The following is a 20,000-nucleotide window of genomic DNA, read 5'->3' as shown; positions in this document are numbered from 1 at the left end:
TCAGATACACACACATACACACACAATACTCACGGATACACACACAATCATCAGATACACACACAATACTCACATCAGGGCTCACACACAGTTTTACCAATCCATTTTTTTCCAGAACTTTTCCAGGTTTTTATTTCACCTGTGACAGCGTCACGTCTGCTCGTGCTCTCGTGTTGCTGAGTCACAGTTTGTGAAGAAACAGCTTTGTCGCATAAATCTGCTCCTCTGATCAAATTTAAAGTCGTAACAGAACCAAGTGGACATCAAGTCAACTACAGCTCCCACGATGCATTTCACCATCCCTCCCCTGTTACCCTGCCGTGTCATCGACACGCGTCAGACTCACCGTTTGATGTTCCCGAACATCTGCGCGTGTCCAAGGAACTTCCCGAAGTCAATGTGGAACATGTGGCCGCTGGTCTTCAGCATGATGTTGTCGTTGTGGCGGTCGCAGATTCCCAGGATGTAGGTCGCCACACAGCAGCCGGCGCACGAGTAGATGAAGTTCTCCACCGCCTGAACACACCGCCAGAGGTCAACCATCAATCAATAATCAATAATTATCAATAATCAATACATACCACAAGAACCAGGATCTGTGAGGAACTTACAGGTGTGTGTACAGGTGTGTGTGTGTGTGTGTGTGTACAGGTGTGTGTACAGATGTGTGTGTGTGTGTGTGTGTGTGTGTGTAGTTGTGTGTACAGGTGTGTGTGCAGTTATGTGTGCAGGTGTGTGTGCATACAGGTGTTGTATGCAGGTGTTGTGTTCAGGTGTGTGTGTACCTTGTCGTACTGCTCGTCAGTCGGGTTGTGTTTCTGCAGCCAGTCAGCCAGCGGTCGATCTTTAAAGGAGCCGGTGACTCCGTGTTCCACCTGGATCTTCCTCAGAGTGTCTGCCTGAGGAATCATCTCCACCATACCTGAGGACAGGTAACATCACACCTGTCAATCACACCTGAGGACAGGTAACATCACACCTGTCAATCACACCTGAGGACAGGTTACTTCACACCTGTCAATCACACCTGAGGACAGGTAACATCACGCCTGTCAATCACACCTGAGGACAGGTAACATCACGCCTGTCAATCACACCTGAGGACAGGTTACTTCACGCCTGTCAATCACACCTGAGGACAGGTTACATCACGCCTGTCAATCACACCTGAGGACAGGTTACATCACGCCTGTCAATCACACCTGAGGACAGGTTATTTCACGCCTGTCAATCACACCTGAGGACAGGTTACATCACACCTGAGGACAGGTAACATCACACCTGTCAATCACACCTGAGGACAGGTTACTTCACACCTGTCAATCACACCTGAGGACAGGTAACATCACACATGTCAATCACACCTAAGGACAGGTTACATCACACCTGAGGACAGGTAACATCACACCTGTCAATCACACCTGAGGACAGGTAACATCACGCCTGTCAATCACACCTGAGGACAGGTAACATCACACCTGTAAATCACACCTGAGGACAGGTAACATCTCCCCTCTTGTCAAGGTATATACCTGTCCTCCCACCTGTCTTCCAGGTGGACACCTGTAGTGTGTCCTCACCTCGTCCTCTGCCAGTGGAGAAACATTTGAAGATGACCATCCTCATGTCCAGACCCTCCTGGATCCAGATCTTGTTCATGATCCGGATCACCTGCAGAGTCAGCATGTCCTGCCGCAGGTCGTCCCCTGACTGGACAGAGACATCAGAGGTCACACACCTGTCCCCCAGGCAAGGCCATCGGTGGTGTGGTGTGTGCAGTTAGAGTTTCAGGTAAGAGCAGGAAAGATGTCTCACCTTGAAGATGACATTGACGTTGTCTCCCAGAGGGTCCAGGTTTTGGAAGGACAGTTTGAGAGGGACAGCGTTGGAGTTGAAGAAGGAACATGACTAGAAAAGACAGACAACGAAGACTTTTATTGAATAAGAGACAAAATTTAAATCTGTCTGTCCCAACGTCTGGATCAGAGACAGAAACCTGAACAGCCGCTGCTCAGATCATCATGGACACACCTGAGCCTGAAACACCTGAGGACGTGTGTGTGTGTGTGTGTACCTGGATGTTGATTCCTGTGACGAGCAGCGCCGGGTTCAGAGGAAGTCTGCAGCTGCTGTTGACTGAGAAAAACTGCTTCATCTCCTCCAGACCCTCCCTGAGGACACACTGCAACACACACACACACACACACACACACACACACACACACACAGGTTGAGCAGAGTGGTGTGTCTTTGGTCGGTGCTGCTCTCTGCTGGACTGATCCTGAACTGTTGAACTTTAACAACTTTAACATCATATGAGGACTTTCAATCAGGCTTCAGAGTTCATCATAGCACAGAGACGGCACTAGTAAAAATTAATAACGACTTATTTATCGCTTCTGACACGGGTCTGATCTCTGTTTTAATCCTATTAGATCTCAGTGCTGCATTTGACACCATTGACCATCAAATCTTACTGCACAGACTTGAAACCTCAATTGGCCTTAAAGGAACGTCACTAGCCTGGTTTAAGTCATACTTATCAGATCGTTCCCAATTTGTTCACATCAATGATCAACCCTCTGCACATACAAAGGTCTGCTTTGGAGTGCCACAAGGTTCGGTGCTTGGACCAATCCTTTTCACTTTATATATGCTTCCTCTAGGCAACATAATTAGAAAACATTCCTTAAATTTCCATTGTTATGCTGATGATACGCAATTATATCTATCTATGAAACCAGATGAAACTGATCAGCTATCTAGACTTCAAACATATCTTAAGGATGTAAAAGCCTGGATGAGCCGTAATTTCCTGATGTTGAATTCAGACAAAACTGAAGTTATTGTTCTTGGCCCAAAACACCTCAGAAGCTCCTTTTCCAACAATTTAATTTCTCTAGATGGCATTACCTTGGCCTCTAGCACAACTGTAAGGAACCTCGGAGTTTTATTTGACCAGGATTTATCCTTTGCCTCCCATATAAAACAAACTTCAAGGACGGCTTTCTTTCACTTGCGTAACATCGCAAAAATTAGACATATCCTATCCCAAACAGATGCTGAAAAATTAGTACATGCATTTGTCACCTCTAGGCTGGATTACTGTAACTCCCTATTATTTGGTTGCCCCAACAAATCTCTTAGGTCTCTCCAACTGGTGCAGAACGCTGCTGCTCGTGTTTTAACGGGAAGCAAGAAAAGGGATCATATTTCTCCTGTTTTAGCTTCTCTGCACTGGCTCCCTGTGAAATCCAGGAATGAATTTAAAATCCTCCTCCTTACTTACAAAGCTCTAAATGTTCAGGCTCCATCCTATCTGTCACAGCTCATAGTTCCTTACCAACCCTCAAGATCACTGCGCTCTGAAAACGCAGGGTTACTTGTGGTTCCCAAAATTTCCAAAATTAGGTTAGGAACCAGAGCCTTCAGCTACCATGCTCCTCACCTATGGAACCATCTTCCATTTTCGGTCAGGGAGGCAGACACCGTTTCAACTTTTAAGGGTAGACTTAAGACCTTCCTCTTTGATAAAGCTTATAATCAGGGCTGGCTCAGGCTGCCTGGACCAGCCCATAGTTAGGCTGACATAGGTTTAACCTGCCGGGGGACTTCCCCTGATACGCTGAGCTCCTTTCCTTCTCTCAATGCCGCCATCAGAAATCATGCATGTCTGTTTACTGCATTGCCATGTGCAAGCTTAGCTTAGCTCTGTGATAGCCATGTGGTACTCTCACTACCTGGGGCTCGCGATTACAGAGCCTGGGTCTGTTGAACTGCACTACGCTAATCCTGTTTCCTCTCGGGAGCGTTCCTGCTCCCTTGTTTCCTAGTTTCCCTGGATCCTGGCCGTAACCTTGACTGTGCCTGACCGTGGTGATAGCTGTGCTGATGCCGCGACCCTGCCTTTGGTTGTGCTCGTGCTGTGGCTGTACTGATTCTGTGCCCCTCGCTCGCCCTGATTGTGGTCTGGTCCTGGTTGCGCCGATGCTGTGATCTTGCCTTTGGACAACTCCCTTTCACATATGCATGAGACTGTTATCATCTCCCTCAACATCATCATAGAGAGCAATTACTAATTTCACACCTACCATTATTGTAATATGACATGCATCTGTTTCTATTATTGCTGTGCCCCCCCTCCCTCCTCCTCTCTCCCCCCTCTCCCCCCCTCTCTTTCTCTTTCCTTTTTTGCCATGATTGTATTTCATTTGCTATTTACGACATCTATTGCTCGTCTGTCCGTCCTGGAAGAGGGATCCCTCACTATCCTCTACCGCTCTTCCTGAGGTTTCTTCCTCTTTTTTTTCCCCGTTACAGGGGTTCTTTTTGGGGAGTTTTTCCTCTGTGATGTGAGGGTCTGAGGGCAGAGGGATGTCGTACACTGTAAAGCCCTCTGAGGCAAACCATGTTTTGTGATAATGGGCTCTATAAGTAAAACTGACTTGACTTGACTTGACTTAACCCCTTCAGAGCCGCTTTAATATCTCTCACACACACACACACACACACACACACACACACACACACACACATCGCTGTGCGCACAAAATGCACTTTTCAAAATCAAATTATGTTTTCTATCACAAATACTCCGTCCCCTCACCTGTCTGCTGGACGGCGAGGTGTCCCGGACTTTGTGAGCCACCTTGGCGAGCACCGAGACGAGCCAGCACTGACGGTCGAACTCTTCACGGAGACCGCGACCGACGCAGCAGAGCAGAGCGGCCAGCAGGTGCTGATACCGAGCGCTGAACTGGCTGTCCTGCAGGTTGTCCTTCAGCAGCCTGAGGGACGGACACAGTCCACATTAAACCTGGATTAACTAATTCTGACTCTAATAAACAAAAGGGATCAGCTGACCAGAAGAGGTAGTGGGCGATGCGGACATCTCCGATGGCTCTCCGCAGTAGGAAACGAACCAGAGAGCTGTCCAGGTAACACTCGTACTTCAGCGCCTGAGACACACACACACACACACAGTATGAGTCTCGCTGCGGCGAGGACGCCGCCTCTGTCCGTGGGGTGCTGCTCCATCACTGAGACAGTGGCTCCCCCTGCAGGTTATTTTAGGACGAAATAAAACAATATTCTCTTTCTGCCGCTGCCAACATAAAATTCGGAGGTCATGTGACCTGGACGAGCTGAGGCAGGAAGTCCAGCAGCTCGGGGTCTGAGATGGAGCCCATCCACTGGACCGCCGTCCTCCTCAGCTCCTGGTCTGGGAACCTGGAAGACACACAGGACACCATCGGGTCACTCTGGTTACCATGGTGATGATGTCATCGAGGTTACCGGGGCGATGATGTCGGAGCGCGGCGGACGTACGAGGCGTGGAGGAGTCCCAGGGCGTCCAGGTGTCCCGGGCAGGCCCACTGTCTCAGCAGGGCGTAGATGTCTGGCAGGCAGGCCCACTCCCAGCAGGGGGCGCTGGCCAGGACCAGAGGCAGCGCCGCGCTCTCCGCCTGACAGAACGCCTTCTTCTCCCACAGGAGTCGCCTGTCCTCCACCGTCAACCTGCAGAGACACAGGGACATACAGAGACACTGTGAAACACTGTGAGACACACAGGGACACACAGAGACACCGTGAGACACTGTGAGACACTGTGAGACAAACAGAGACACCGTGAGACACTGTGAAGTCACTGTGAAGACACTGTAAGGACATTGTGAAGACACTGTAAAGACACCGTGAAGACATGCAGAAACTGAACTAAATTTGGTCTCATTGCATGCAAAGTAAACTTGTTTTGTAGTACTTCATCGAAGTAATTCATGTTTTGGTGTGAGCTGTTTAATACAAGAGACAGACGGGGATGTCCAAAGACAGATTGGGACGACCCATTCGGTCCATCTGCTAATGTTGGTCCATGAATAATGTCACGTGCAGCACTCAAAATAAAACCCAGTCTGCAGTTTTTAGAGGTGATGTTCACATGTTGTGATGCAGCTGTCTGCAGGTTCAGCGCCACAGCATTAAATCTAAGACACATTCATCTTCTGTCTTCTGTCCTCTGTCCTCTGTCCGTCTGCACAGACTCAGGAGCATCTGACGCTCACACAGCTGCTGCAAACTGTCACTGAAACTGAATTTATTCTTCATACAGACTGCAGCTGCAGAGAAACACTTTATCAGGGTTAATCCTGCAGAGGACAGAGATGTCCCTCTGAGGACAGGAAAGAGACACGAGGGGGACCAACTGACCCACATTTCTCGTGTAAGAACACTTTATATTAAAAATGTCCCTCCATCATCTGTCCTCACATCTCAGTTGACATTTTTACCCCAAAAACCAACAGTCCAGCAGTGTGTGTGTGTGTGTGTGTGTGTGTGTGTGGGTGGGTGGGTGGGGGGTTGTCTCTGACCAGAAGACGGCCTTCTTGTGGAGGACGTCCTGCAACTGGATCTGACTTATGGTGTCCAGTCTGGAGAAGTCGTACTGAGGACAGAAGTCTGCCGGAGGAGGAGTGCTGAACTGCACCTCGAAGGATGAAGTCGGGAAGTCCACCTTAAGGACACAAAGACAGACAGAGACATAGAGGGACACAGAGACAGATAGAGACATAGAGGGACACAGAGACAGATAGAGACATAGAGGGACACAGAGACAGACAGAGACATAGAGGGACACAGAGACAGACAGAGATAACATATTTTTATATAATTAAGTTAAGATATAAAAAGTCATTGTACATATATATACAGAATATATATTATACATTTAAAAAATGACTTTATTAGAGAGGACAGATCAACAGCCTGAAAGGGGGAGAGACAGCGGAGACATGCAGCAAAGGACCTGAGCGGGAGTCGAACCCGAGCCTGCTGCAGTGAGGACACTGTCTTTATTTATGAAGCACTGCTTCATCCACTCAGCCACCGACGCCCCAAATCATGTTAAAATTAGCAGGAACTTAGTAAAAATCAACCAGAAAATTTAATCAAATGAGAACAAAAAATATAAAACAAAAACAGGGACTGACCTAAAAAAACAGTAATAAAATAAAATAGAAATGATAGATGTAAACAATAACAATAATAATAATAATATTTTTTTATTTCTATTTAACCTAATTTTAAATATATAATTATATTAAATATGTTTTATTGATAATCTTTCCTAGTTTAAAAAAAAATTCTGGTAGTTTTATGTCTCTTTTTAAAGCTAGATTTAAGGTTATTTTCACCATTCACATTTTTTTGAGCAATATCTGAGACATTTCTTGCCACGTTTCTGACTGCTTTTCCCCCAGATGTTTTATATGTTTTATATATATATATATATATATATATATATGTGTATATACACACATATATATATATATATATATATATATATATATCTTGAACAGACAGAGTGAGACTTCCTGTCTCACCTGCAGGATCACGCTGTCTGGTTGGCTGAAGTTTGGCGAGCTCGTCCGGGCGTTTCCACTTCTCCCCGGAGCTGAAGGCCACAGACCAAGTAACTTCCTACCACACGTCAGGACGCTGCACACACACACACACACACACACACAGACACACACACACACACACACACACACACAGACAAACAGTCACAGACACACGCACAAACACACGCACACACACACAGACACAGACACGCACAAACACACGCACACACACACAGACACACACACACAGACACACGCACAGACACACGCACAGACACACGCACACACACACACACACACACACACACACAGACACACACACACACACACACACACACAGTTAGTCCACACACTTCCTGCTGTGGGGGAAGTGACATCATCGGCTGATGCTGCATTCAGGTGCCGTCTGAAGGTCGTAGTTTCTGAGCTGTTTGATGAGTTTTGATAAAGTGGAACGACATGAAGCTGCAGAGAAGATGAGCTGTTCACACTTTATTTTTATATTTGAGTTATTTTTTATATATATGTTAGATATTATATTTCGGATATATTTAGTCTCAGCAGTTCTCATTAATAACATGTTACACTTCACATGTGAGCTAAAATTAATATTTAATGTGAATTAATTAAAAGTTTCTTCCTGTTGACCAAACATTCACTTCTGCCGCCATGTTTCTGCATCTATGACGTCACATTGGTGACTCGTGCTATAAATTTATCTCTGAGCTGTTTTTTGGCGGGAAAGTCGTGACATCACGTGAACACAGCACGATACTGGATTTAAAACCCTGTGACATCACAAACAGCGGTGATGTCACAGGGAGGAAGTCACGTGACTCACTGTCTGAAGTTGAAGAGCGGCATGGTGACCCAGCCCAGAGCCTCCACGCTGCGCCGCTGCTTCCCCTTGTCCTCTGCGCCGCCCGGCGGCGGCAGACAGCTGGCATACAGCGTCACCGTCAGCTGGGACTCTCTGGGCAGCTGGTTGATCTGCACTGGGAAACACACCCTGCAGAGACACGGGGGACAGACAGAGAGACACGGGGACAGACAGAGAGACAAATGTGAGGAAGAGTCCAACAGTATGTTGTTTATTTAAACCTAAAGAACCTAATCAGAGTGTCTCTCTGTCCCACAGGTGGACACAGACTGGGGGACACAGACAGGGGGACACAGACTGGGGGACACAGTCAGGGGGACACAGACAGGGGGACACAGACAGGTGGACACAGACTGGGGGACACAGTCAGGGGACATCAGGACAAACCTCTGGTCCCACACCACCAGGTGGAACAGGTATTTGCTGACTGACTGCTTGCTGGTGTGCTGCGGCGCGCAGAGCTCCGCCCCTCCATGAGTCAGAGAGCAGGACAGGAAGAAACCCTCGTAACTGACCAATCAGAGAGCAGGACAAGGACATGATGTCAGGATGATGTCAAACCACGGTGTGTGTGGTTGTGTGTGTGTGTGTGTGTGTGTGTGTGTATGTGTACCTGGCGGCCCAGGTGATGGGGATGCGGTGCGCAGCATAAATGTTAAAGGAGAGCACGTTGGTGACGAGGCCTGCCTCCTGCACCGGTGCCGTACTGCTGCGGCTCGGCGCCGTCGGGTGGAAGTTGGCGTTGAACGTGCTGCAGTACAGCTCCACCAGGTCCAAGATGGCCGCCGTCAACCTCTCCACCACTTTCTCTGTGAGAAAAACACCACGTGCCATGTTAGGACTAATGACGTGTTTTTGTCCTGTTGTTGACATGTTGTTGGCATGTTGTTAGCATGTTGTTGGGATGTTGTTGACATGTTTTTGTCATGTTGTTGACATGTTGTTGGCATGTTGTTGGCATGTTGTTGGCATGTTGTTGACATGTTTTTGTCCTGTTGTTGACATGTTGTTGACACGTTTTTGTCACGTTGTTGACATGTTGTTGGCATGTTGTTGGCATGTTGTTGACATGTTGTTGGCATGTTGTTGACATGTTTTTGTCCTGTTGTTGACATGTTTTTGTCATGTTGTTGACATGTTGTTGGCATGTTGTTGACATGTTGTTGGCATGTTCTTGACATATTGTTGACATGTTTTTGTCATGTTGTTGACATGTTGTTGGCATGTTGTTGACATGTTGTTGGCATGTTCTTGACATATTGTTGACATGTTTTTGTCATGTTGTTGACATGTTGTTGGCATGTTGTTGACATGTTGTTGGCATGTTCTTGACATATTGTTGACATGTTTTTGTCATGTTGTTGACATGTTGTTGGCATGTTGTTGACATGTTGTTGACATGTTTTTGTCATGTTGTTGACATGTTGGCATGTTGTTGACATGTTTTTGGTGTATAAGAGAGGGAGAGGAGGGGGAGTACAGGTCTCTGGTGGACAACTTTGTGGAGTGGTCTGAACATAATCACCTGAGGCTGAATGTTAACAAGACCAGAGAGATGGTGATCGACTTCAGGAAGAAGAGGACGTCTTCACAGCCTTTACAGATCCGGGGGGAGACTGTGGAGGAGGTGGAGGCCTACAAATATCTGGGTGTGGTGATCGACAACAGACCGGACTGGAAATCTAACACCGACGCTGTGTACAAGAAGGGGATGAGCAGACTCTACTTCCTGAGGAAGCTACGATCCTTCAACGTGTGCAGCAAGATGTTGGAGATCTTCTACCAGTCTGTTGTCTCCAGTGCCGTCTTCTTCGCTGCTGTTTGTTGGGGTAGCAGCATCAGAGCCAGTGTCACCAACAGACTTAATAAAATCATTAGGAAAGCTGGCTCTGTGGTGGGTTTCAGGCTGGAGACCGTGGAGACGGTGGTGGAGAGGAGGACACTTAAAAAACTGCTCGCCATCACGAACAGTGCTGAGCACCCCCTCCACCGCACACTGGACCGACAGCGGAGCACCTTCTCCAACAGACTGATTCAGTTTCGCTGTCGAAAGGACAGATACAGGAAATCTTTCCTGCCACGAGCCATCCACCTGTACAATAACTCACCTCTGTCTGCTCCTTAAACTCTGCTCTGAGCTCCATGTCATTTATGTTATTTATTCAGATACTGTCGGTTGTCTTATATTCCGGTCAAATTTTGCTTACTGTACCTCTGCAACTGCAGTCACTCTGCACTTTACACTTGTATATATGTATATATGTATAGTCTCTTAGTTTTTAGTTTTTTTAAGCGTATTCCTTTTATATTCTATTAATATTGTTTGCTCTTTATTCTCTTTGTTCTTACTGTATGGCGCTGCTACACCCCAATTTCTCAGTTTTGAGATCAATAAAGTATATCTATCTATCTATCTATCTCTCTATCTATCTATCTATCTATCTATGTTGTTGGCATGTTGTTGACATGTTTTTGTCCTGTTGTTGACATGTTGTTGGCATGTTGTTGACATGTTTTTGTCATGTTGTTGACATGTTGTTGACTTGTTGGCATGTTGTTGACATGTTGGGATGTTGTTGACACATTTTTGTCATGTTGTTGACATATTGTTGGCATGTTGTTGACACATTTTGTCATGTTGTTGACATGTTGGCATGTTGTTGACATGTTTTTGTCCTGTTGACATGTTGTTGGGATGTTGTTGACAAATTTTGTCATGTTGTTGACATGTTGGCATGTTGTTGACATGTTGGCATGTTGTTGACATGTTTTTGTCCTGTTGACATGTTGTTGGGATGTTGTTGACAAATTTTGTCATGTTGTTGACATGTTGTTGGCATGTTTTTGTCATGCTGTTAGCATGTTGTTGACATGTTGACACATTTTTGTCATGTTGTTGACATGTTGTTAGCATGTTGTTGGCATGGTGTTGGCATGTTGTTAGCATGTTGTTGGCATGTTGTTGACATGTTTTTGTCATGTTGTTGACATGTTGTTGGCATGTTGTAAGCATGTTGTTGACATGTTGACACATTTTGTCATGTTGTTGACATGTCGTTGACATGTTTTTTCCTGTTGTTGACATGTTGTTGGCAAGTTGTTTACATGTTTTTGTCTTGTTGTTGACATGTTGTTGGCATGTTGTTAGCATGTTGTTAACATGTTATTGGCATGTTGTTGACATGTTGGGATGTTGTTGACACATTTTTGTCATGTTGACATGTTAGCATGTTGTTGACATGTTGTTGGCATGTTGTTGACATGTTGTTGGGATGTTGTTGACATGTTGGGATGTTGTTGACATATTTTGTCATGTTGTTGACATGTTGTTAGTATGTTGTTGGCATGTTGTTGACATGTTTTTGTCATGTTGTTGACATGTTTTTGTCATGTTGTTGACATGTTGTTGGCATGGTGTTGGCATGTTGTTAGCATGTTGTTGACATGTTGTTGGCATGTTGTTGACATGTTGTTGACATGTTGTTGGCATGGTGTTGGCATGTTGTTAGCATGTTGTTGACATGTTGTTGGCATGTTGTTGACATGTTGGGATGCTGTTGACATGTTTTTGTCTTGTTGTTGACATGTTGTTGGCATGTTGTTAGCATGTTGTTAACATGTTATTGGCATGTTGTTGACATGTTGGGATGTTGTTGACACATTTTTGTCATGTTGACATGTTAGCATGTTGTTGGCATGTTGTTGACATGTTGTTGGCATGTTGTTGACATGTTGTTGGGATGTTGTTGACATGTTGGGATGCTGTTGACACATTTTTGTCATGTTGTTGGGATGTTGTTGACATGTTGGGATGCTGTTGACACATTTTTGTCATGTTGTTAGCATGTTGTTGGGATGTTGTTGACATGTTTTTGTCATGTTGTTGACATGTTGTTGGCATGGTGTTGGCATGTTGTTAGCATGTTGTTGGCATGTTGTTGACATGTTTTTGTCATGTTGTTGACATGTTGTTGGCATGTTGTTGGCATGGTGTTGGCATGTTGTTAGCATGTTGTTGACATGTTGTTGGCATGTTGTTGACATGTTGGGATGCTGTTGACATGTTTTTGTCATGTTGTTAGCATGTTGTTGGGATGTTGTTGACATGTTTGTGTTGATGATGTCAGTGTGTACCTCTGTTCTCTCTGACAGCCAGCACTGAAGCGTCCTGGGAGGACAGACACACAGAGTCACAAGAAGAAGAAGAGAGGTCAACAACACGTGATGTTTTCAAAAATGTCCTGTCTGTCCTTCTGTCTGTCTGTGTGTCCATCTGTCTTTCTGTCTGTTTGTCTTTCTTTGTGTCTGTTGTGTGTCTGTCTGTGTCTGTCTGTGTGTCTGTCCGTCTATCTGTCCCTGTCTGTCTGGGACAGGCCTTGCTGTGATATTTGGAGGACACAGTCTGCATCCCTCACCTTGAGGACTTTGGGCTGCAGACGACAGGGGCATGCTGGGAGCTGGTTGAGGGCGGAGGTCACGTCAGGCGTCTCCACGGCAGCTAACGAGCTGCAGAGCGCCTTCACTGATTGGACGAGACGCTCAACGTGCAGCGGCAGCTCCACCTGCAAAGACAGACAGGAAAGGACATTTTGGAGAAAGTGAGGACATTTTGGAAAGTGAGGACATTTTGGAGAAAGTGAGGACATTTTGGAAAGTGAGGACATTTTTGGAAACTGGGGACATTATGTCTGGCCATCAGCTCATGAAAAGACAAAAGTCTAATTTTGTCAGTTCACATTATCGTCTGAAGATTTTTTCTGCTTCAGATTTCAGATTTTTGACTTTGAGAGTTTGTTTTTGTTTGTGTTTACTAAATTAGTAAATAATTAAATTTTGTTAAAGACACATTTGTCCCCTAATACTTCTAAAGAGACGACCTGCTGAGACCCACAGGTTTGTCTCTAGTATTATTAGAAGGAAAAACTTTGTGTCCTCACAAGTACAGCTGTAGGTGTGTGTGTGTTTGTGTGTGTCTGTGTGTGTGTGTGTGTGTGTGTGTGTGTGTGTGTGTGTGTGTGTGTGTGTGTGTGTGTGTGTCTGTGTGTGTGTTTGTGTGTGTGTGTGTCTGTGTGTGTGTGTGTGTGTGTGTGTGTGTGTGTGTGTGTGTGTGTGTGTGTGTGTGTGTGTGTGTGTGTGTGTCTGTGTGTGTGTTTGTGTGTGTGTGTGTCTGTGTGTGTGTGTGTGTGTACAAGGTAACTTTATAAGAAGAAATGAAGTTTTAAGTTGACCCTTAATCCTGCTCCATCTTTTTGGCGTTGAATTGAGTTGAGGAGTCTCCAGGGACAGAAGCTGCTCTGTAGTCTGGTGGTTCGGCAGCAGATACTTCTGCGTCTTTTCCCAGAATGCAGCGGGGTGAACAGAGTCCAGCTGTGTCCCAGTTCAGGGTCCGCATCTTTCGGAGGCTGCATTCGAAGGCTGATTGCATCACAACACTGTGTGAAGGCTGTCCGAATTCGAATTCTCCTTCTTATGCAGCCCAAAAATGCGTCCTTCTTCTCCCTCTGTTTGGAGGACACATCGCTACTATCCTTCATGGCCTTCTATTTCCCAAGATTCCTTGCGCGCCCGCAATCTTCAAAAATAATTGTCATAATGGCGGCACAGAGCGGAGATCGGAGCGTTGATTTAACTTAATGTGGGTTTTTACTCATTTGAAACGCCAGATATGTTAAACTTAGAGGGACATTAAAATCTCATAAATTCATTCATAATACGTGACGTTAGTAATGCTAACACGTGGCCACCTAGCATACTAGCTATGGGAATGTAGCCCCGCTGTGCTGCCTGCAGCAGAGGAGAGCTCCGCCCACTGAGCGAGGGAGAGCCCCGCCCACTGAGCGAAGGAGAGCCCCACCCACTGAGCGAAGGAGAGCCCCACCCACTGAGCGAAGGAGAGCCCCACCCACTGAGCGAAGGAGAGCTCCACCCACTGAGTGAGGCTCTGCTGCCCGGAGATAAATCAGCTGCCGACGCCCACAGAGGAGCTTCCCTTCCTCCAAAAATATAAGTAAAAAAATAAAAGCAGCAGTTTTGGCTCCATCATTTATTTCTCTCGATTGTTTCAGTACTTCCTCGTCTCTCTGTCTCTCTGGCAGCAGAAATCCTTTGTGATGTGGGGTTAAGGACGGGAACATCTAGTGACGCAACCAGGAAATCCTCCAAAGGCTAGACCATCCTGTTTAACAACTGTTGATGCGGTCTTCATAGTCACCTCCGAAGACCGCGTAGGCTGGATCCTACGACCCTGAATTTGGACACAGACGGTGTCTGAGGTGGCTGCTGTCTTTCAGTGTCCTTCGGGCTCTGCAGACACCCCACTTCACCGAGGACACTGATGCTCTGTAGATGGGAACCAGTGATGCTCTGTAGATGGGAACCAGTGATGCTCTGTAGATGGGAACCAGTGATGCTCTGTAGATGGGAACCAGTGATGCTCTGTAGATGGGAACCAGTGATGCTCTGTAGATGGGAACCAGTAATGCTCTGGGCAGTTTTAATCTCCCGCTGTGGAGCTTCCTGTCCTGGGCCGTGCACGGACCGTGCCAGTTTGTGATGTTTCCAGTCAGTATGATTTCTGTTGCTCCTCTGTAGAAGTTAACCAGGATCTTAATCTGGAATTTAGCCTTCTTAAGTTTCCGTAGGAAGTGTGCGTGTGTGTGTGTGTGTGTGTGTGTGTGTGTGTGTGTGTGTGTGTGTGTGTGTGTGTGTGTCTGTGTCTGTGTTACCTCTGACAGCAGGAAGGACTCGGCTTCGTTATGAAAAGTGTCCAACAGCAGAGTCAGAGCCTCCCTAATGATAGAGACAGACATGTGGACATTAGATACAGACATGTGGACATCAGAGACAGACATGAACATCAGAGACAGACATTTGAACATTACATAGAGACATGTGGACATTAGAGACAGACATGTGGACGTTAGAGACAGACATGTGGACGTTAGAGACAGACATGTGGACATTAGAGACAGACGTGAACATTAGATACAGACGTGGACATTAGAGACAGACATTTGAACATTACATAGAGACATGTGGACATTAGAGACAGACATGTGGACATTAGATACAGACGTGGACATTAGAGACAGACATTTAAACATTACATAGAGACATGTGGACATTAGAGACAGACATGTGGACATCAGAGACAGACGTGGACATTAGAGACAGACATGTGGACATTAGAGACAGACATGTGGACATCAGAGACAGACGTGTGGACATCAGAGACAGACATTTGAACATTACATAGAGACATGTGGACATCAGAGACAGACGTGGACATCAGAGACAGACGTGTGGACATTAGAGACAGACATGTAGACATTAGATACAGTCATGTGGACATCAGAGACAGACATGTAGACGTTAGAGACAGACGTGAACATTAGATACAGACATGTGGACATTAGAGCCAGACGTGTGGACATTAGAGACAGACGTGTGGACATTAGAGACAGACGTGTGGACATTAGAGACAGACGTGTGGACATCAGAGACAGACGTGTGGACATCAGAGACAGACGTGTGGATGTTGTCTGTCTGTTTGAGACTTGCTGACTGAGCTGGTTTGTGCTGAGCGTGATGAAATGGTGGCGTCAGGACCCGTGGTAGTTAGGCCCCGCCTCTCACCTGGTGACGGTCTGTTTGATTGGACGCTCCTGCAGCAGGATGCTGTGGTTCATGGTAGACATTGTCTCATCGTCCTCCTTCTGCAGTTAAAAGACAAAACAAAGTCGTTGACATTTCTCTACAAACACACGTTTACTTTAAACGCCATGTCACCCATCCAGCAGGGAACGTTCCCACGACACTGGCTAACGTTCCCTACATGTTGTAATAATGTTTTAAAGAAAACATTATAATTTAATGTTCAAGAGACATTTTAAGGATGTTTGTCATTTCTATAATGTTACTTTATGTGCTGACTAACGTAACGTTTGAGCTGCAACACTCTAACCTCCTGAGGTTTCTTCCTCTTTTTTTTCCCCGTTACAGGGGTTCTTTTTGGGGAGTTTGTCCTCGGGTGATGTGAGGGTCTGAGGGCAGAGGGATGTCGTACGCTGTAAAGCCCTCTGAGGCAAACCATGTTTTGTGATAATGGGCTCTATAAATAAAACTGACTTGACTCGACTTGACTTAAAGATGTCTTGCTGACGTGAGAGGTGACAGTTCAGACAATGTCCTTTATAAAACATTCCCACAATGTTACATGAGAACAAAGGGAGAATGTTTTCAAAGCAGAAAAAGAAAAGAAAAGAAAACTTGCTGCTTTAACATTACTAAAATATTGCACTGGTGGATCCGAACGTCCTGTTCAAACATCTTTTGTTTTGATTTCAAACATGTTTTGGGAAACGTAAACGTGTTTCCATAAGATAAGGTAGGGTATGTAGGGTAGGTTAAGGTAAGGTAAGGTATGTAGGGTAAGTTAAGGTAAGGTAAGGTATGTAGGGTAAGGTAAGGTAGGGTAGGTAGGGTAAGGTAAGGTAAGGTAAGGTATGTAGGGTAAGGTAAGGTAGGGTAGGTAGGGTAAGGTAAGGTAAGGTAAGGTAAGGTAAGGTATGTAGGTTAAGGTAAGATAAGGTAAGGTATGTAGGGTGAGTTAAGGTAAGGTAAGGTAAGGTAAGGTAAGGTATGTAGGGTAAGGTAAGGTAAGCAGGGTAAAAAAAGGTAAGGTAAGGTAAGGTAAGTAGGGTTAGGTAAGGTAAGGTAAGGTAAGTAGGGTAAAAAAAGGTAAGGTAAGGTAAGGTGGTGACATCACAGGAAGATCAGCCAATAGCAGAGAGCCTCTGCAGTACCTGCGTTTGACCTGCAAGTTGACATTAAAGGGTTAAAGACGCCAAACTTCAAAGTGCATGTTTCTGTTTCTGACGTTTTATCATAATAATTAATCATACTGTCCTTCAGCTTTTATTCTGAAAGGACCAAAACTAAATCCTTCCTCTGTGTGTGTGTGTGTGTGTGTGTGTGTGTGTGTGTGTGTGTGTGTGTGTGTGTGTGTGTGTGTCGGACCGTGCGAGACAGCTCTGTGTTGATGGACGACCTCTTGGTGAGAAACAGTCGGACGTCCCAGTCAAACTTCAGACACTGTTGGACAAACTCGAGACCAGCCAAAGTCTGAGAGCTGAGAGAAACACAGAGGGACAGAGAGAGGGACAGAGACACAGAGAGACAGACAGAGACACAGAGAGACAGACGGAGAGACAGACAGAGAGACAGAGAGAGAGACAGACAGTTATTCAGTTATTGTTTGACTGCAGGAAGTTCAGTCTTCCTCACAGCTGCAGCTTATCACCCTGAAACACACTTCCACCAACAGGAAACACACACACACACACACACACACACACACACACACACACACACACACTCACTCACACACACTCACTCACTCACACACTCACTCACTCACACACACACACACACACACACACACACACACACACACACACACACACACACACACACACACACACACACACACTCACACACACTCTAAAGACTCTGAAGGGTGTCTCTCCAGAGACACCTGAGGACAGAGGACGAGCAGCGGAGCGTCTCTGAATGAATAAACAGTCTCACTTGTTGAGGAACTCGTCGTGTCCAACCACCTTCAGCAGGTACTCGTCCACGTCCAGGTGGTCCAGGTCGTCCTGAGCGTAGCACAGAGTCTGGTAGATCAGCAGGTCCACCGTGGACGAACCTCACAGGGACACAGAGAGACAGAGCGGTGACCTTTTGGGACTTGTATTTTGAAGTGCAGGTCAGCAGCACGCTGTGTAGGGTCACTTCCTGTCTCACCATCGCAGGTGAAGGTGAGCGGCTCTCTGAAGTGCTCGCTGATGATGGTGACCTTCACGCTGACCCCCAGACCCTGATGCAGCTCCTCCACGCCGACCGCAGGAGACCACACGAAGCCGCAGTTCCTGCAGTGCTCGCTGTTCGGGTACGCCGAGCGCAGGCTGCACACACACACACACACACACATATACACATACACAGAGGACCGTCACCAACACGGGGACGCCGCAGGGACATCAGAGGTATTCGGGCTCATACGAGGGCTGGGTAAAAACATCGAATCATTAATGCATCACAATATGTTTTTTACCAATTCAATCTCGGTTCATAAATCCTGGAATCGATTTTTTCCGTTGTGATGACGCTCCGCTCCCGTGGGGGCAGCGTGAGAGCCGCCGGAGTGTGACTGACGTTCAGAGGCTCCGCCCGCTCGACCCCCAAACAACAGCTGCTGTTTATCCATTAAAATGCTGACAGTGGCGCGAGGTCGCGGTGTGTTCCAATCAGCGGCGACGTTTGGACGCACGGAGTCGACAGAAGTTACGTGGTAAGTAGCAGCCGCAGGTTTGACTCCGACCGGCAGCCCTTTGCTGCGTATCGTCTCCTCTCTGCCCGAAAACCGTTTCACTTTAACTTCGGTCACTTTTTAAGTCGCTCTGACGTTTTTCCTTTTAAACTTTTCGGGTGATTTATAAAGAAAACATTTTCCATGTTTAAACATTTTTGGCGATATTTACAAAAACAATTTTGGTAATTATTTTTCCTTTAAAACTGTTTGAGATGTTTAAAGAAAACCTGAAGCCGTGAGAGTGTGTGTGTGTGTGTGTGTGTGTGTGTGTGTGTGTGTGTGAGTGTGTGTGTGTGTGTGTGTGTGTGTGTGATTGTGTGGTTGTGTGTGTGTGTGAGTGTGTGTGTGTGTGTGTGTGTGTGTGTGTGTGTGTGTGTGTGTGTGTGTGTGTGTGTGTGTGTGTGTGTGTGTGTGTGTGTGTGTGGGTGTGTGTGTGTGTGTGTGTGTGTGTGTGTGTGTGTGTGTGTGTGTGTGTGTGTGTGTGTGTGTGTGTGTGTGTGTGTGTGTGTGTGTGTGTGTGTGTGTGTGTGTGTGTGTGGTTGTGTGTGTGTGTGTGTGTGTGTGTGTGTGTGTGTGTGTGTGTGTGTGTGTGTGTGTGTGTGTGTGTGAGTGTGTGTGTGTGTGTGTGTGTGTGTGTGTGTGTGTGTGTGTGTGTGTGTGTGTGTGTGTGTGTGTGTGTGTGTGTGTGTGAGTGTGTGTGTATGTGTGTGAGTGTGTGTGTGTGTGTGTGTGTGTGACTCACACGTCCAGCATGTGACAGAAAGCCGCCACCTCCTCGTCTCTTTCCTCGGACACCTGAAAGAGTTCGTATCCGAAGCCGTTCATCCGGGAGCCCAGAGACACCTGTGACATCACACACAGCCACCCAATCAGAGCACTCATCAGAGAGACAGCATAAGGCAGGTAGCTGGTTGTCACGGTGACCAGGTGAAGGGGCGGGGTCTTACCGGGTCGGCAGACACTCGCCGCTGGTTCTTGTTGCTCTTGGGGACGGGGACGTAGGTGCGGGGGGGCACCTGAGGGGGAAGGGTCTTACTGCGAGCCACAGGTTTCCCAGATTGGTCTCCGTTGGCCCTGCGGCCCCGGGGCCCTTGCCGGCCCCCGTTGAGGCGGGACAGCGAGTCATTGATGTTGTCGTAATTGAGCTCCGCTGAGGTCACTTTGGGCAGGTCCACGTCCGGCGTGAACAGGTTCACATCGCGGGGCCCCGCAGGCCCTCGGGGGGGCAGGAAGGGGTTCTCTGAGCCCGCCTGGGGGGGGATGGGGTTCCTGGGGGGGATGGCCGGAGGGACATCGTCTGGAAGAGACGGCAGGCCTTTAGGAAGAAACCCTGACCCGGGGCCAG

General features: G+C 46.8%; 1 protein-coding gene across 2 annotated transcripts in view; it reads right to left on the bottom strand.

Annotated features, from left to right (window-relative positions):
* Positions 1 to 20,000, bottom strand: part of pik3c2b (phosphatidylinositol-4-phosphate 3-kinase, catalytic subunit type 2 beta) — a 35,021-nt gene that overhangs the window by 10,089 nt on the left and 4,932 nt on the right. For both annotated transcript variants that reach the window (XM_088071313.1, XM_088071307.1), the window contains exons 2-24: positions 19,603 to 20,000; positions 19,398 to 19,498; positions 18,088 to 18,248; positions 17,869 to 17,989; positions 17,299 to 17,410; positions 15,916 to 15,995; positions 15,006 to 15,069; positions 12,696 to 12,842; positions 12,415 to 12,448; positions 8,894 to 9,089; positions 8,668 to 8,790; positions 8,242 to 8,409; positions 7,380 to 7,494; positions 6,369 to 6,511; positions 5,329 to 5,517; positions 5,136 to 5,229; positions 4,864 to 4,958; positions 4,607 to 4,787; positions 2,075 to 2,182; positions 1,816 to 1,908; positions 1,581 to 1,710; positions 786 to 922; positions 347 to 516 (exon numbers count right to left, since the gene is read on the bottom strand). The exon at positions 19,603 to 20,000 is cut by the window's right edge and continues 503 nt beyond it. In XM_088071313.1, coding sequence (XP_087927439.1) covers positions 347 to 516; positions 786 to 922; positions 1,581 to 1,710; positions 1,816 to 1,908; positions 2,075 to 2,182; positions 4,607 to 4,787; positions 4,864 to 4,958; positions 5,136 to 5,229; positions 5,329 to 5,517; positions 6,369 to 6,511; positions 7,380 to 7,494; positions 8,242 to 8,409; positions 8,668 to 8,790; positions 8,894 to 9,089; positions 12,415 to 12,448; positions 12,696 to 12,842; positions 15,006 to 15,069; positions 15,916 to 15,995; positions 17,299 to 17,410; positions 17,869 to 17,989; positions 18,088 to 18,248; positions 19,398 to 19,498; positions 19,603 to 20,000 — 3,160 coding nt within the window. The remainder of the gene's footprint in view (positions 1 to 346; positions 517 to 785; positions 923 to 1,580; positions 1,711 to 1,815; positions 1,909 to 2,074; positions 2,183 to 4,606; positions 4,788 to 4,863; positions 4,959 to 5,135; positions 5,230 to 5,328; positions 5,518 to 6,368; positions 6,512 to 7,379; positions 7,495 to 8,241; positions 8,410 to 8,667; positions 8,791 to 8,893; positions 9,090 to 12,414; positions 12,449 to 12,695; positions 12,843 to 15,005; positions 15,070 to 15,915; positions 15,996 to 17,298; positions 17,411 to 17,868; positions 17,990 to 18,087; positions 18,249 to 19,397; positions 19,499 to 19,602) is intronic.

The sequence above is a fragment of the Plectropomus leopardus genome, chromosome 2, assembly GCF_026936395.1.
Source record: "Plectropomus leopardus strain MGB_pleo_1.0 chromosome 2, ASM2693639v1, whole genome shotgun sequence".
Lineage (NCBI taxonomy): Eukaryota > Metazoa > Chordata > Actinopteri > Perciformes > Serranidae > Plectropomus > Plectropomus leopardus.
This window is presented reverse-complemented; position numbering and strand designations above follow the sequence as displayed.